The sequence below is a fragment of the Loxodonta africana genome, chromosome 18 (genome assembly GCF_030014295.1).
Source record: "Loxodonta africana isolate mLoxAfr1 chromosome 18, mLoxAfr1.hap2, whole genome shotgun sequence".
Lineage (NCBI taxonomy): Eukaryota > Metazoa > Chordata > Mammalia > Proboscidea > Elephantidae > Loxodonta > Loxodonta africana.
Window position 1 is genome coordinate 36,558,480 of NC_087359.1, and position 15,493 is coordinate 36,573,972.

A 15,493-nucleotide genomic window follows, 5' to 3' on the forward strand; every position below is an offset into this window, starting at 1 on the left:
TATCCTGCTGCAGTTCCAAACTATTTCTATTCCCCTCAGCCCATTCAGACTCTAATATGACCTCTGGTCCTTTTCTCAACCTTGTTATGCTTCCGCCCAACAACACACCCAGTGCCGTCGGCCCCCATGCCGGGTTTTTCAGTGTAAAACTGCCTCCCCCCACTTCTTTCCCCTCCAAATCCCTCCCCATCTTGCCTAGCCCCCCCAGACTCCGCCCCGCTGGCCACCACGGCAGCCAATGGCAGACAGCACTATTTGCATAGCGGCGTGGGGGAGCTTCGGAAGGAAGGGGGAGGGACCAGGCGACCTCCTAAATCAAAGTTGCAAGGCAAGGACTCGGCGGAGGGGCAGCCCGCTGCCTGGCTGGGACCCGGGCGGGGGGGGAGGGGGAGGGGCTGGGGGGAGGGGCTGGGGGGAGGATGGGGGGCGGGCGCAGAGGACGGCGGAGCGGGCCGGACACTGACAGCTCCGGCGCTCCCTCCCTCGGCTCAGCCCGGCGTCCCCGCTTCCCTCCTCCCCTCGCTCTGAGCGGCATCCTTTGCCGACCCTCAGTCCTCACTCCCAGGGTTGTCCCGCTCGCGCCACTCGGTGTAATTCCCTCCCGCTCCCCGGCCGACCTCGGAACTTTCTCCTCCTGTGCCCGGGAGTGGGGGGCTGCCTTGCCTAGGCGGGTTCCTCCTGGGGTTCGCTGGGAGCCAGTCTCTGGAAAAGGGCTTCAGGGTCCCAGAGAGACTCCGCCACCGGCAGCCTGCCCCCAACCCGACAGCCGTCGGGTCTCGGCCTCCTCCCTTCCTCTCTCCCCCAACCATGACTGAAATGAGCGAGAAGGAGAACGAGCCAGATGACGCGGCCACCCATACCTCCCCGGGGACCGTCTCCGCCCTCCACGAAACCAAGGTAACTCGAGGGGCACGAAGCCCCCCGTTGTGCCCCGGCCTTAGCGCGCGGTCGCCACCGTGAGCTAGGGGGCAGTGGGTCACTGTGGCGGGGACCCGCGTGATCCCTAAGGCTCGGCGCGCTACCCAAGGGAGAGGCGTGTGTTGGCAATGAGCGGTCACAGGAGCCCCTATCACACAAACACAGCACGCCATGCGCGCGTGATGAGGGACGCGCTACCGCGCCCCGCCAGCGAGACCGTAACTCGGCTTTGTTGGAGGGCATCGGCGCAGCCAGGGCGGGGGGAGTGTGTGTCGGTGTGTAGCGGGTGTGTGTCGGTGTGTAGCGGGTGTGTGTCGGTGTGTAGCGGGTGTGGGCCGGTGTACGCACCCGTGCCTGCGTGCCAGGCGCACCTCCTTTCGTGCCCACCAGCTCTGTCTGTGACTTTGTCTCTCACTCTTTGCATGTGTCTTTCTCTGGATGTGTCTCTACAACCTGTTTATCTCTGTCTTGATGTCTCTGTCTACGTACGTCTCCCTCGGTTTCTCTCGGCGTCTCTAAGCATTTATCTCGGAGTGTCTCTGGGTGTCTCTCTCTGACCCACCGCAGTCCCGCATTCCCCTCTCCCACCTGGGTTAGGTTAGGGGACGGAAGACGCGGCCAGGGGTGCGCAGCTTCGGAGTCCGCGCTGGGGGCTGCGGCAGCGCCGGCCGTCGCTGGCGGGGACCGGCACACTGTTGTTGCGGCTCCTGAGCAAAGAGACAGGCAGCCCCACCCCCACCCCTGGAGCGGGACGAGAGGGATAGAAGCAAAAAGAGGAGTCATCGTAATTAATGAATATCATAATTAACCCAAATTATGCATGATTGTTACTCCTGCGGGAGTCACAATGAATAAATTATTCCCCAGTGAAGGCAGGAGGAGCCCAGACTCCTGACTCTGAAGGGAGTGGCGGGAGGCCACTGCTCAGATTCCATCCCCCATCTCCAACCCTTCAGCTCGCTTCCCAAGTTCTAGGTGCTCTGGAGCTACCTGCAAGAAGTTCTGCAGAAAGCAACCTGGGTGGGCTTGGGGGTGGGGAGAGAAGAGCTGCTGTTCCAAGGGGCTCCTTGTCCTCTCCCCAGTTTCAGCCAGAACTCTTTTCCCCTCCTTCCACCCTAGTGTTTTGTTCCCACCTTGCTCCTTGTCATTCAAGTGAGGAGGAGACCAATGAGTACCCAAAATGGGCGGGGTCTGTTGTTCCCCCTTACTCCCTAGTATCTCTAGCTTCTTTACAGCTCCTTCCAGCTCCTTTTCCTCCTCATTCTGTCCAGAACACCCCTAAGGATATAAGGTTAATTCAAGGTCAAGGTCATCAAAGGGATGACCACAGGGAGATGAATAGGGCCAGGGTGGGTCTGACTGAGGCACCCCTCCCTAAGCCCCAGAGACCCATGGGGCCTCCATGTTCAAGCCTTCGCATCCATACTAGACCTCCTTCTGCCCACTTTGAGAATGAGGCCCTGGCCTCTGAGAGCATGGAGTTAACCCTCTTTAGAGAGCGAAGTGTGTTGGGATGGGAGAATAGTGCTTGGAATATTTGTGACAGCTTCTTTCAGGCAGAGGGTTCCAGGAGCTGAGCCTGACCTGAGTTCAAATGCCCCTGACTGTCTCAGTTGCCCTCTGGTTGTCGTGGGCAGACATACACAGTCCCTATGCTTGGTTCCCTGGGCTTGGGGGCCTCCTTGCCTTCCACAACAAAGTCTGTCTGCTCCACCCCCTCCACAGGAGCCTCAGCAATCCTGTAGGCTGCAAGCTCAGCTGTGTGTGGGGGGAGGGGCGGAGGAGGGGGGTGTTAGGACCTGGCAGGTCTGTACCTCCCTTCTCTCAGCCCAAGGACCCTCCAATGCCATCACCTCTGGGTCTGAACCATGGAAGTCCAAACAGCAGGAGAGGAGGGGGATTGTACACCTGACTTGGCACATTGATGCCAGGCCAGTTAGAGCTCTGTCCCTTTGACCCTCCCCTATACCTCATCCTTCTAAAGGGCTGACTTAGTAATAATAACCATACAGAATGGGCAGAGGGATAGGGCTGGGCGAGGTCATAGGTGGGCAGAGAGAGAACTCAGGTCCCTTGCCAGCCTCCTTCCATCTCCCTACTCAACCTAGCCCAAAGTAGCTTCTGTCCCAAACTGTAGAAGAGGGGGAGAGAAGAAGGTTGGTTGTTGCCTACTCAACTCGGTGTGAACCAGGTATGACAGAGGGGGCTGGTGCCCCTTGGCTATTTCTTGCCAGCCCAAGAGCCCAACCTCCTGCCTACTCTAAGGCTGGGTCTCACTCCTGCCCCCAAGTTACTCAGCGACCCTCCTAGGGGAGGCATAGCCTTCCCAGAGCCTACCATGTGGGGCCTGTCCATCACCCCCTTTGGTGCCATCCTTGGGAGACCCTGCTATACCAGATCTACCATCTGAGTCAGCTTGTGCCACACCTGCCACCGCCCACCACCAGCTGCCTAGTGCCCTTTCAGGAACTGATGGGAAGTGAGGTGATGATGTCAGGAATTGAGGAAAGAAGGGACCGGACTGTCCCTGGGGTGGGGGGGGGGGGTAGAGAGGAAGCAGGCAGGCCAGGCCTTGCTTCTGAGGAGGGATTCAGAAGAACAAGCCTGGTGGTCCAAGCTCAAAGCTAGACAAGCTCTTGGTGCATTGGAAAGGAATAGGATCCAAGCAGGCCAGCTTGCCAAGGCATATGGAAACTTCTCTCCATGCCCCATGTTCCAGGGCAGTGGAGGCACCAAGAAGATAGCTGGTGGGGAGATGGGGAAAGGTCCTCTCTGAGAACTAGGAATCCCAAGAGCAGGAATATTTGGCTACGCTGAGCCAAGATGAGGTTTGGGTAGCCAAGTCAGGTGTCTTTGGAGTGGGCAGGCATTAAGACACTTGGCAGAAGTGCCCCCATCCTCTCCTCCAGCCACAGCCCTTAACATCTGCCAGCTACCCCAAATGGCATGTCATTCCTTCCTAATTCTCTATCCTTTTGGGATCTGGGGCCTACAGATGAACCAGGGAGTCAGTAGGTAGAATCTGGGTTGCCCTTCACTCTGGTGCTTGAGAACATTCTGTTCCAGAGAGGCCTCTGGTACCCTGAAGAGAGGTGGTTCTTGGCACCAAGGCCAGGGAGTATCAGGAAAGGACACAGACTGGAATGTGGGAAAGCTGAAATCTCATCCTATGAGGATTACTATTGAAACGTGGCCTTAGGAGTGGGGGGTCATGATGGATGTCTTCAAATATTTGAAGGGCTGATGTGTGTAAGAGGGAGTAGCCCTTTCCGGAGCCAAGGGAGAAGCAAGGATGGATAGGCGAAAACCACAGGCAGGCAGGTTTCAGTTCTATATAGGGAAGCACTTCCCAGTGATTGTGACTGCCCAAAGATGGAATGATTGTCCCAAGAGAGTGTGCTTCCCATCACAGGAGGCAACCACAGAGTTAGATAGCCATGCATCGCGGAGCGATGGGGTGGGGACTGCTCTAAGTGACTATTCTTTAAGATCTCTTCTAACCCTAAATTCCATGGTTGACCTGGTAGACAGGCCCCTGGCACAGCAGAGCGGCAGGGGTGAGGGCCAAGGCACGGCCCAGAGCAGTAGGATGCTCCTGGTCATTTGGGCTCAGGAGTTAAGCCACTGGTTCAAGTCCTAGGTCTGCTACTTACTAGCTGAGGGCTCATGGGTAAGTGACTTAACCTCTCTGAGCCTCATTTCCTCATCTGAAAAGTCAGATGTTAATAGTCACCACCTCAGAGGTTAGTGCCAGGATGAAATGAGATGTGGTGCATAAAGTGTTAGCTCAGTGCCGGTGCTCTGGAAATGACAGCCCTTCATAGATGCACGTTTCCATTTTTGCTTTTTGGCCCCAGAGTCTTGCATTGCTTAGAGAACATTTAGTCCCTCTTCCTCTCCCTTGGAGTGGGGAAATTGAGGCTCTACAGAGGAAATGACAAGACTTGCCTACAGGCACTGGTTTAGCTTTGCCTCCACCTCCAGCACATCCTCCCAGAGACCTCATGTTCTCCATCCCTGAGGTCCCTGGCAGAACACCCAGTGGTTCCCTCACCTCTCAAGGGCCTCATTCCACCCTGGATGGCCCCTGGCCTGAATCAGGCTGGTATTTGTGTTCTAATTAATTGTCCCTCTGGCCCTCCATCCAGGCATCTGAGGCCCAGGGCCCTGCTTCTCACAGACACACAAAGAAGCCCACAGTGGTGTCCAAGAAGCTGGGTTGGGTTTGGAAGGAGCTGGGCAATTCAGAGTGCCAGATACCCCAGGGGCTCTAGCCTCTCAGCTGGCACACCCAGGCCTTGCTTGTGCCCAGACACCCCTCCTCCATGCTTCCCCTCCGTCTTGCTGCCTGCTGGCCTCCCTGAGGCTGGAGGGGCCACCACTTCCATCCCCTTGGCACGGTGGCCAGTCTGGCAGCCCTGGCGCACAGGCTGTCTGATATGCCAGCTGGGAACGACAGCCTAATCTCCCTGCCAGGATCCGGACTGCTGGCCCCTTTTCTCTTATCACTGGAAAGGAGTGGGCAGGAAAAGGGGGCTCTCAACAGGAGGGGAGAGGAGCAAGGCTCTTGGTAGAGAGGTTTCCAGACCTCGCTCTGGGCAGGCCCAATAGCCAACTCTGGTCTCCCTTCGGAGTCAACCCTGTGCTCCAGAACATTGGCTCTGTTTAGGATTCCAGCCACTTGCTCATCCTTTATTCAATACACATTGACTGAGCGCCTACTCTGTGTTTAGACCCTGTGTGGTGACCTGAAAAAATTGTCCCTGCCCTCGATGGTCCCCAGGTGGCACAAATGGTTTTTGCTCCACTACTAATCAAAAGGTTTGTGGTTCGAATCCACCTAGTCATGCTGCAGAAGAAAAGCCAGTGATCTACTTTCTTAACATCACAATTGAAAACCTTATGGGGCACAGTTCTAGTCTGAAACACATAGGGTTGCCATTAGTAGCAATTGACTCCATCGCAATGGGGTTTTTTTTTTTTTTTTTTTTTTTTCTGGTCCCTGCCCTCAAGGGGCTCACAGTCTCCTAGGGAAGTGAGGAGCAAATGGCAAGGTAACCTGATGGGACTGTAATGGAAGTCAGCGTCGGGTGCTGGGGACAACAGGAGAGGGAGTGATTCCATGAAATGGAATTCTTGCGGAAGGAAAGACAACTTCCCAGAGGAAGGACCCTTGGAACCTTAAAGGATAAGAAGAGTACTAATTGGACAAGGGAAAGAAGAGAACAAGCACGCACAAAAGCTCAGAGGCAGAAAAGCACTGAATTCAAGAGTCCTCACGTCTGGGCTGCAGGTGGAAAGCGGGCAGCTGGGAGGACATTTTTGCCAAGTGGCGTGGAAAGTCCCATGGCCAGGGTGAAGGGCTTGGGCTTGTCCTGAGGAGCCATTAAAAGTTTTCAGGAGGACCAGGAAGCATGTTCTGGCAGCTGTATGGAGGGCTGGTGGGGATGTGCAACGGGAAGGCACAGGGGTTGAATAGGGGGCTGTGGCTCTGAATCAACCTGGGGGTGTTGGGGCCTGAACTAAAGCAGGGCTGGGAAGGTGATAAGGTGATAGTAGGGGATGGATTGGAGGAAGAATCAGCTGGACTCCCTAAGGATAACAGTCTAGGGCGGCCACTCCCTTCCCAGCCTGCTCCAGAATACAGGTGGGAAACTGCTTTGTTTGGCCCCTGAAGTGTTACTGCTTTATTTTGTTTTGTTTTGTTTTAACTTGAGTAAATAGTATACCCATACAATGAAATGGTATGTGGCCATAAAAAAGAATGATGAAACTCTTTATGTATTGGTATGGAATGATACCCAAGATTTATCGTTAAAGTGAAAAAAGCAAGGCACAAGAAAAATAGTATATTACCATTTATTCAAAGAATAAGGAAATAAAACCTCCCAACTTCACATAAAAGTCTAGATTTCTTTTGAAAAATTGGAAAAGCCAGCAACACCGAGCTGGCCTTTTGGACTAGTCTCAGCTGGCCAGAGGGAACTGCAGCTGCTCCCTATAGAGAGGGCATATGCCAGTTTGCCATAGTTCCCACTGTCCCGAATGATGCGCCTGTCCAACCAGAATGCCCTTCCTCATGGAGTTTACCTGCCTGGCTCCTGTAGGCATTTGGGATTGTGGCCCACGGCCTAGGACGTAGGAGCCTCTGTCTTAGTACTTCATCTCAGCTCTGGCCCTCGGCCCCCATACTTCTGCTGCTGTGGGAGACATCCTGAGAGGAGCCCGCCTTGGGCCAGCCCCCTCTGGGCTCACACTCACAGCCCTTCTTCCTCTCTCAGCTCCAGTGGTTCAAGCGCTCCTTCTCCCTCAAGACCATCCTCCGAAGTCGAAGTGTGGAGAACTTCCTTCTTCGCTCGAGCTCTGAGCTCAAGTGCCCGACGGAGGTGCTGCTGACACCCCCAACCCCGCTGCCCCCTCCCTCCCCACCACATGCATCCACAGACAGGGGGCTGCCCACCCCGGCTCCGTCCCCCTGCCCAGTCCCACATCCCCTGGCACCTCTCAAACCAGTGAGACTGCACAGCTTCCAGGAACATATCTTCAAGAGAGCCAGCTCCTGTGAGCTGTGCCACCAGCTCATTGTGGGTAGGTGCTTGGGTGCTGAGGTGGGCAAAAGGAGGGGCCGAGGTGGGCACTGGGGAGTGGGCTCATGGAACTCCCTGATATTGAGCCCTTGCTACTGGGGCCTCTGATCTTAACTGCGCCTTTCACTCTTGGCAGACAAATGAGCACCCTTGGGGGTTGGTAGGTACCAGCGTTGCTGTCTCTGTGTTTACTAGTGACTCCAGCTTCAGTGCCAGTTTCCACCCTGACTCTATGAGGGATAATCCCCAAGGATGGTGTGAGGATGCCTAACCCTTGCTCTTTCCCCGTGCGCCAACCTGCCTCCTTTGCTCCTTGCCCACCAGGGTACCCTCTCCTGACTAACCCCACTTGCCAAACCCAAATTCTTCCTAGGAAACTCCAAGCAGGGCTTGCGATGTAAGACCTGCAAAGTCAGCGTCCACCTCTGGTGCTCTGAGGAGATTTCCCACCAGCACTGCCCAGGCAAGATGGTGAGTGGGGGCCATGTGGAGGCAGCTGGCTGTGAGGTGCCCTGGGATTGGTACTCTGAGGGAATGAGTGCCCCTCAAGGTTGGCTCCCCCTGTGGAGTGGCCCCTGGGCTTGGGGAGGGCTGAGCTCTCGATGGGTGATGAGCTTCTTGTGCACTCTCTCTGCCCCGTCTTGCCACAGCCCACCTCGTTCCGCCGCAACTTCAGCTCCCCCCTCCTAGTCCATGAGCCACCACCAGCCTGTGCCACAAGCAGAGAGTCCCCTCCCACTGGTGAGTGTCCTCCTTTGCCCCTGCTTCCACTGTGGTGCGATGAGAAACTCGTGCACCTCTCAGGTGAGCACCTGAGTCACACTGCCACTGCCAGTTCTTGGCACTGCTACCACTTCCCTTCTCTGGAGGCACCTGTACTGAATGTCAGGTTCATTCATTCATTCATTATTCAGCAAATACTTTATTGAGCTTCTACTAAGCACCAGGCATTCTGCTAGACTCTGGGACACAACACTGAAGAAGGTGGAGTTTACGGTCTCAAGGGAGATAGATGTTAAATATAATTACGCAAATAATAAATTAATTAGCATTAGGATATGTGCCACAAATGAGAAGGGTAGGGAATGAAGACAGAATGTGAAAAAGACACTGGCCTTATCTGCAGACCCAGTGAAGGCTTCCTGGAGATGTGAAGGATGAGGAGTTAGTCAGTTGAGGATCTGGGGGAGACTGGTACGGGCAGAGGGAGGCTTGAGCCAGGAAAGGGCAGGGACTTAAAGAACAAAGTGACTAGAGCAGAGGGGGTGGGAGGGAGAGGGGGCAAAGGGACATGGAGTGCAAGGCATTAGACTCAATTTAGGATTATTTTTTGGACTTTATTCTAAGGACAATTTCTTTGTCTTTACAAGAGCATCCTGGCTGCTGTGTGGATTGGATGAAGGGGCTGCAGTGGAAGCAGGGAGACCAGTTGGGAGGCCGTAACATTGCAGGAGAGAATTTGGTAGCTTGGACCAGGCTGGTGGTAGTGGAGATGGAAAGAAGTGGGCAGATTCAAGAGATGTTTGGGGAGTAGGACGAGGTGATGGATTAGATGTGGAGAGGGGGAAATAAAGAGTCAAAGATGCTCCAGGTTTCTGCATGGTGGAGCTATCACTGAGATGAGGAGGACCTGGGAAGGCGAGGTAAAGGGGGGCATGGCAGGTTCAGCCTAGGGCAGGCTGAGAGGAGGTACACCATGGGGCATCCCCAGATGGAGATACAGGGTTTCGGGCTGAACACACCTAGAAGCTGGGTGCTCAACAGGGGCCATGGGGAAGGTGGACCCTGTCTACGAGACCCTGCGCTATGGGACCTCCTTGGCACTAATGAACCGCTCCAGCTTCAGCAGCACCTCAGAGTCCCCCACACGGAGCCTGGTATGGTGGGCACCGGAGGGGGGCTTTGGGGGGAAGGGCCTCTGAGGATGAGGGCCATGGGGTTGAACCCTCCCCTCTTTCTGCCCCCAGAGTGAGCGGGATGAGCTGACTGAGGATGGGGAAGGCAGCATCCGCAGCTCAGAGGAGGGGCCTGGTGACAGTGGTGAGTGGGGTGGGGTTTAGGAGCAGGTGTGGGGCACAGTGGGGGGTTCTCTCCCGGCTGCCTCACACGCTGCCTCACACCCTGGCCGCAATCTGGTATCTCCAGTATTCACAGCCCCAGTGGAGAGTGAAGGGTCAGGATCAGAGGAGAAGAGCCCTGGGCAGCAGGTGAGGTTCCACTGGCACTGAGCCCTACCCAATTGCTTCCAGGGTTGGTCAGGCTAGGGTGGAGGGCTAGGGGTGTCATTTCTCCTTGTCATTGATCCTGAGGTGGGCAACAGCATGGGAGTGGGCATAGTGACTGTGGTACGGCTGCTCCATCATTCATCCTCAGGCTACAGGGATGGGTAAGGCCAGAGTGAGTGGGTACAGCCGGCAGGAGGGTATTACCCCTCCCTATCACAGACTCAATGTCTACTGCACCTACTCCTCCTCCCCAAGGGTGGGCAGTTCCAGGGTGCATCAGGCAGAGCAATACCTCCCATCTTCATCCCTGGCCCACCCGGGGTGGGTGAGCATAGCAGGTAGGAGAGTCGAGGAGTGGGTCCTTGACTCAGGACCCACTGTGTCCAATTCATAGCTCCCCATGGTAGGTACAGTCAGAACAAGGGGATAGTGGGTGGAATGAAGAGTCACCCTGCCCCATCACTGACCCAGAGTTCTTCTCACAGCCCCCCAAGCCTCCTCTGCGGAAGGATGTGGGGCCTATGTACTCCTATGTCGCACTCTACAAGTTTCTGCCCCAGGAGAACAATGACCTGGCCCTGCAGTAAGTCCTCTCTGTGACCAGCCCACTGGGCAGCTGCCTGGCTCCAACCTCAGGGCTCTGCTCTCCCAGACCTTGAGACATGAGAGTGAGAGGGACCTTCAGGAGCCTTCTCCCTGAATGCTTGAGGCTGCCGTGTCCAGGCAGGAACTGGAGCTGCCCAGGATCCAAGAGCTAGTCATGCTAATGCCGTGTCTCCTGCCCCCTATCCAAGGCTCTGTCCTGGAGGGTGTACCTATGGGTATGCGGTGTCCCCTGAGGGCACCAAACATCCTGTCCCAGATGAGGGGGCACGAGGGTATCTGGGTGCCCAGGGGCTGTTGGCCCACATGCTACCCCAGCTCTCTCTTGCCCTAGGCCTGGAGATCGGATCATGCTGGTGGATGACTCTAACGAGGACTGGTGGAAGGTGACTAGGCAGGCTGTGGCCTTGGCAGGGTGGGGAGCAGAGGGGCCCTGATAGGCACCTCAGCAGCCCTCACCCTCAGTGGGCACTGCCCCCACCTTCTCTCAAGGTCCCAAAGACCTTCCCTCTTAGCCAAGCCTAGGATCAACCCTCGGGCCTTGCTCTCAGTTTTGATCTTCCCTCCTTCAGCCTTGCTCCTTTACCCCATGCTCTTCCCAGCCCAGAAGCCAACCACAGCTCAGGGCTCATACGGAGAGCCCAGGCATCTGAAGGATGATGGTGTCACTCCTGAGTGGAATTAGAGCAGTATGGGGTGGGGCTGGCACTGGTGTTCATTGTCAACCTCATCCCCAGGGCAAGATCGGCGACCGGGTTGGCTTCTTCCCAGCCAATTTTGTGCAGCGGGTGAGACCAGGAGAGAATGTTTGGCGCTGCTGTCAAGCCTTCTCTGGGAACAAGGAACAGGGCTACATGATCCTCAAGGAGAACCAGGTGAGTGCCTGGGGGCCCAGCCTAGGCTCTTCAGCGGTGGAGTGTGGGCATGGTGACAGAGGCAGAGGGGGCACAGTTAGTGCTTGGAAGAGGATTCTTGCTGTCCCACAGCAAGAGAGAAGGAAACTTAGAAAAGAAGGGCTCTCTTGCATCCTCTGTTAGGAGGTGGGACAGGGCTGCTCTTTCAGGAGTACAAATTCTGACTGCATCTGCTTAAATTACTTTAGAGGAAGGTTGGGGAGGGGAGGGACACTGGATCAGGAATCTAGAGGCTTGGATTTGAACCCTGGCTCTAGTCCTGGCTTGCGTGTAGCCTTGGGCAAGTCCTTTTCCCTCTATTACCTACTCTGAGAAATGGGAGTAGAGTTGGACCAGCTGATCTCAAATGTCAGCTCTCAGTGCTGCTCCATGTCTGTTGATGTCCCGGTCTTGTGCTGAGCCCTGAACCCTCATCGGTTCTGCTCCCATCCCCTCAGCTGAGGGCCCCATCCATATCTGACACTGGTCCCATCATCCTCTGGGGCGGGTCCCCTGGGGACCATCACCCTGACTTGGGGCCAGGGCTGCAGACAGTGCCAGACCTCAGCTCCGTGTCTGTCTCTGCTCAGATTTGTGTGGGCATGGGCAGAAGCAAGGATGTTGATGGCTTCATCCGCGTCAGCAGCGGCAAGAAACGGGGCCTGGTGCCAGCCAACGTCCTGACTGAGATCTGAGAGGAATCAAGAGAACCCAGATGCCACTCCTGCCCATGCCTGGCCCTTGCTTCTGGTCATAGGAAGGAAGCAGGCATCCTTGTCCACACCCTTCCTCCCTCTGCCTCCTAGTACCACTCACCATGGTTTAGGAGCCATCTGTCCCAAGGAAGGTTTTATTTCTTGGGTGGAGGTGCCCTGAGTGGGTTGCTCCCCTGAGACTGAGGGAGAGGGGGGAGAAAGTGGGAAGGAATGGGGAAGCCCTGAGTAGATCCACCAGAGCCTGGGTACCCCTGTCCTGTTGCCAGCCCTGGGGAGCTTCTCTGCTGCTTCTTCCAGACTCTTCCCCATGCCCCAAACTACCTTCGCATGCCTGACACATCCGTCCTTCTCCCCACAGAGCCTCTGCTTGGGTCTGTGTTACTGACTGTGCATCTGCCCCTTTGGAAGTGGGGCCTTGGGGGGAAGCCTTCTCCAGTCCCTCAGCCCTCCACCCAGGGCTGGAGGGGATCTAGTGCTGAGGGAGGGTTCTGGGTCCACCTCCTAGACTCACCACCTCTGTCACGCCATCAATTCTCAGGAAAGTTTTTTGGGAATATCTCCCATTACTTGAAACCTGGGCCAACGGAGGGGAAGGGGGGGGGGCGGGTGACAAATCAAAGACTATCCCCTCTAATAGAACAAGTAAAGTGGCCTCACCCTTATTCTCTACTGGAAAGACACCCAAAAGCAGCCTGAACACAAAAATCAAACTAAGAACAAAAATCTGGCTCATGGCTTGGTTGAAAGAACTCCATTTCACTGAGATTGGGTGAAACACCCCCACGAGGGGAGCCTGTAATTATCAGTTCCTGTCTGCAGCAGCCCCACCTCAGGGCTGGCTGAGCTGACTCCAAATGGCACTTCCTCATCCCCTTTCCCCAGGGCCCTGCATGGGACAGGGCTGCTCTTTCAGGAGTACAATTTCTGACTGCATCTGCTCCCTTGTCCTGGACACAGCCCTGGAAGAAAGATTAGAAGAATGGAACATTCCGTTTAGCCACAAGAAAAAGAAGGGGGTGGGCACCCCTAGTGGTGGGGTGGGCACCCCTAGTGGTGGGGTGGGCACACAAAACAAGGACCACTCCTTTGCAGGCTGCTTTTCTCTGGTGCCACCCCCCCCAAGTTCAGAGCCTCCCCTCTTGTCCTTGATTATGCCAGCCAATGCCACCCCCACCCCGGGCACAGTCACCTCCCCATGCAGTGGGAGGGATACAGATCCTCCTACCCGAAGGCCCCTGCCGCACTTCTCCCCTGCGGAGCCGGGGTCAAGCCACACTGCCCTGTTTGCTGCCATGAGGTCCCCCCCAGCAGTATCCCCGGGGAGGGCCCACTGCCCGCTGTACGTGAGGCTGCATGATGGGCTCGCTGGGGCTTTGCTAACCCCCAGGCCCCTAATTAAATGTTTCTTGTCCCAGCCTGTCTGCTGTGTGTATGTACTTGGGGTAGAGGAAGGAAAGGGGCTGGGAGGTGGAGTAAGGACTGGAGGAATGGGACAAGGACAGGTCTGAAAACAAAATCCGTTTTGGCCCTACTCATAGGGACCCTATAAGACAGAGTAGAACTGCCCTATAGGGTTTCCAGTGAGCGGCTGGTGGATTCAAACTGCAAACCTTTTTGTTAGCTCTCAAACACTTTGCCAGACAAGTCTGAGGGTGGTGGAATTTGTGGATCCTTGAGAAGAGGGGTCTTGGGGCTGGCGCTGACGTGGCAGGGGTCCCCAAGCTTCCTCACTCCCTCCCCCCCCCCCCCCCCCCGGTATCCTGACAAGCCGGGATCTGCGGAGGTTTATGAGAGAAGAGGCTGGGAGAGTCAAAAGGGGAGATGCAAGACGAAAGGATCTAAGGAAGGGGGAGGAGGAGTTTGGGGAGCGCGAGAGGGGAGGGGGCGGGGCTGCCGGTCACTTCCCGGTTGGAGGAGCACCTGAGTCTCCCGGGGGCCGCCATACGCCCCTGCGCGTAGTGTCAGGACTATGCCCGATCCCGGCCGGCCCAGAGTGCCCCACCTCCCAGATCGACAAGCTGAGAGCGGCCTCGTCCCCGCAGCCCCCCAAGCCCGAGTAGAAACGCTGGCAGCGGGGACAGTCGCGGACAGCGGGGCCCTGAGATGACTCAATCACGCCCGTCACCGGGATCCTGCACGGAGGGGGCCGGCGGTGGCGCGCCCCTCCTGGGGCCGTGCCAGCCGCCCACCCGCTCCTTCGCTCGGCGGAGCTGTGTCTTTCCCCTCCGCCTTCCCAGCTGCGTCATCGCCACGGCAAGCAAGTCTGTGCTATATATAGGCGAGGGGGGCTGGGAGGGAGGGACAGGAGGGCTGCGGGGGTACCAGGGCAGCGCCAGGCTGCCAGGATGCAGAGGGGTGGGTGCCTGCCCTTCATAGTAGGCACTCTCCCTCCGTCGGTTCTGGTTTCCAGCCCCCAGCCCCAAACAAGGTAGCCCAGGTGGGACAAGAGCCTGGATCCGCCTACCTGAGCTTTCTCTGAGCTCCTTCACCCAGGGAAGGCCCTAGAGGTTAAGAGGGCAGGATGAGCAAGGGGAACAAAGGCAGCCACCCTCCTTCCTAAGAACTCTGGTGGTGGGAATGCAAGACGGAGTCACAAACTCAGCCTGAAGGCTTAGAGTGAGGGGAATTCACGTAAATTCGCACCTACTGTGCCCCGGGAACCATGCCAAGGTCTTAATTTTATTTAATCCTCTCAGTAATGGGTGAGGGAAGTGGTGGGTTCCCTTTTCACAGATGAGTGAATGAGGCACAGAGATGTTAGGTGGCTTGTTCAAGGTCATGTAGATTATTTAACTCAACCTTGCCCTTTTCATAGATGACCAAACTGAGGCCTAGAGAGAGCTAATGACTTTGACTAAGGTTACCCAGCAAATCAGTGGTTAAGCCTGTCCCGGAAGTCATGTCTCTTGCCTCCCAGCTCAGGCCTTTCCCCATTCTACCCTGGTCCTTCAGTGTCTCTAACCAAGAAGATGGAGACAGAGACATGCTGAGATGCTGGGCCTGGGGCTCCAGGGATTGAGACCTCACCCCATTGGAGAAGGTGCAAGCCTTGCAGCCAACCCTTCAGCACACTCCCATTTATGTGGGCCACCAGCCAGCAGCTGGCCTGGACCCCTGCCTCCTCCCCAGCCATTTGCTGCACTGCTGAGCACAGCAGCTTTGTCGGGTGGCTGAACCACTGACGGCAGGCTCACAGCCTGGGGGCTGGGAACAGCTGGTGCCCCCACTGTAGCCTCTGCCTTCCTCTGTGCCCAGTCTGGGGGGAGGTTGGCCAGCAACGCCATTGGCCTGTGGCAGACGATGCCCAGGAAACTGTTGGTGGTGCCAGCCCACCATTTGGCTCTGTTGTCTCTCTGACCCACACATGCCCTCCATGCCCCTACCTCAGCTTGAGCTTAACCTGGCATGGACTGCATAGGATAAAGGTAACCTAGCCTTAGGGAAGATGCAAAAAGAGGGGAGAGTCTGAGAGCCAGAGACAGGGAGGCCTAAAAGGGCAGAGGGATGGATACCAGGGGCATGAGGACACAGGCAGAGTGAGCCCCTCTGTG

The 15,493-nt window shown here is 56.3% G+C and overlaps 1 protein-coding gene across 1 annotated transcript; it reads left to right on the forward strand.

The window, feature by feature from the left end:
* The first annotated feature begins 454 nt into the window (after positions 1 to 454).
* STAC2 (SH3 and cysteine rich domain 2) lies at positions 455 to 13,430 on the forward strand. The gene is made up of 11 exons (XM_010594388.3): positions 455 to 897; positions 7,200 to 7,506; positions 7,879 to 7,976; positions 8,156 to 8,246; positions 9,270 to 9,382; positions 9,473 to 9,545; positions 9,651 to 9,712; positions 10,216 to 10,313; positions 10,668 to 10,719; positions 11,071 to 11,208; positions 11,817 to 13,430. Exons 1-11 carry the CDS (start codon positions 808 to 810, stop codon positions 11,919 to 11,921), a joined length of 1,227 nt encoding a protein of 408 aa, XP_010592690.1. The 5' UTR covers positions 455 to 807; the 3' UTR covers positions 11,922 to 13,430.
* Positions 13,431 to 15,493: the final 2,063 nt, after the last annotated feature.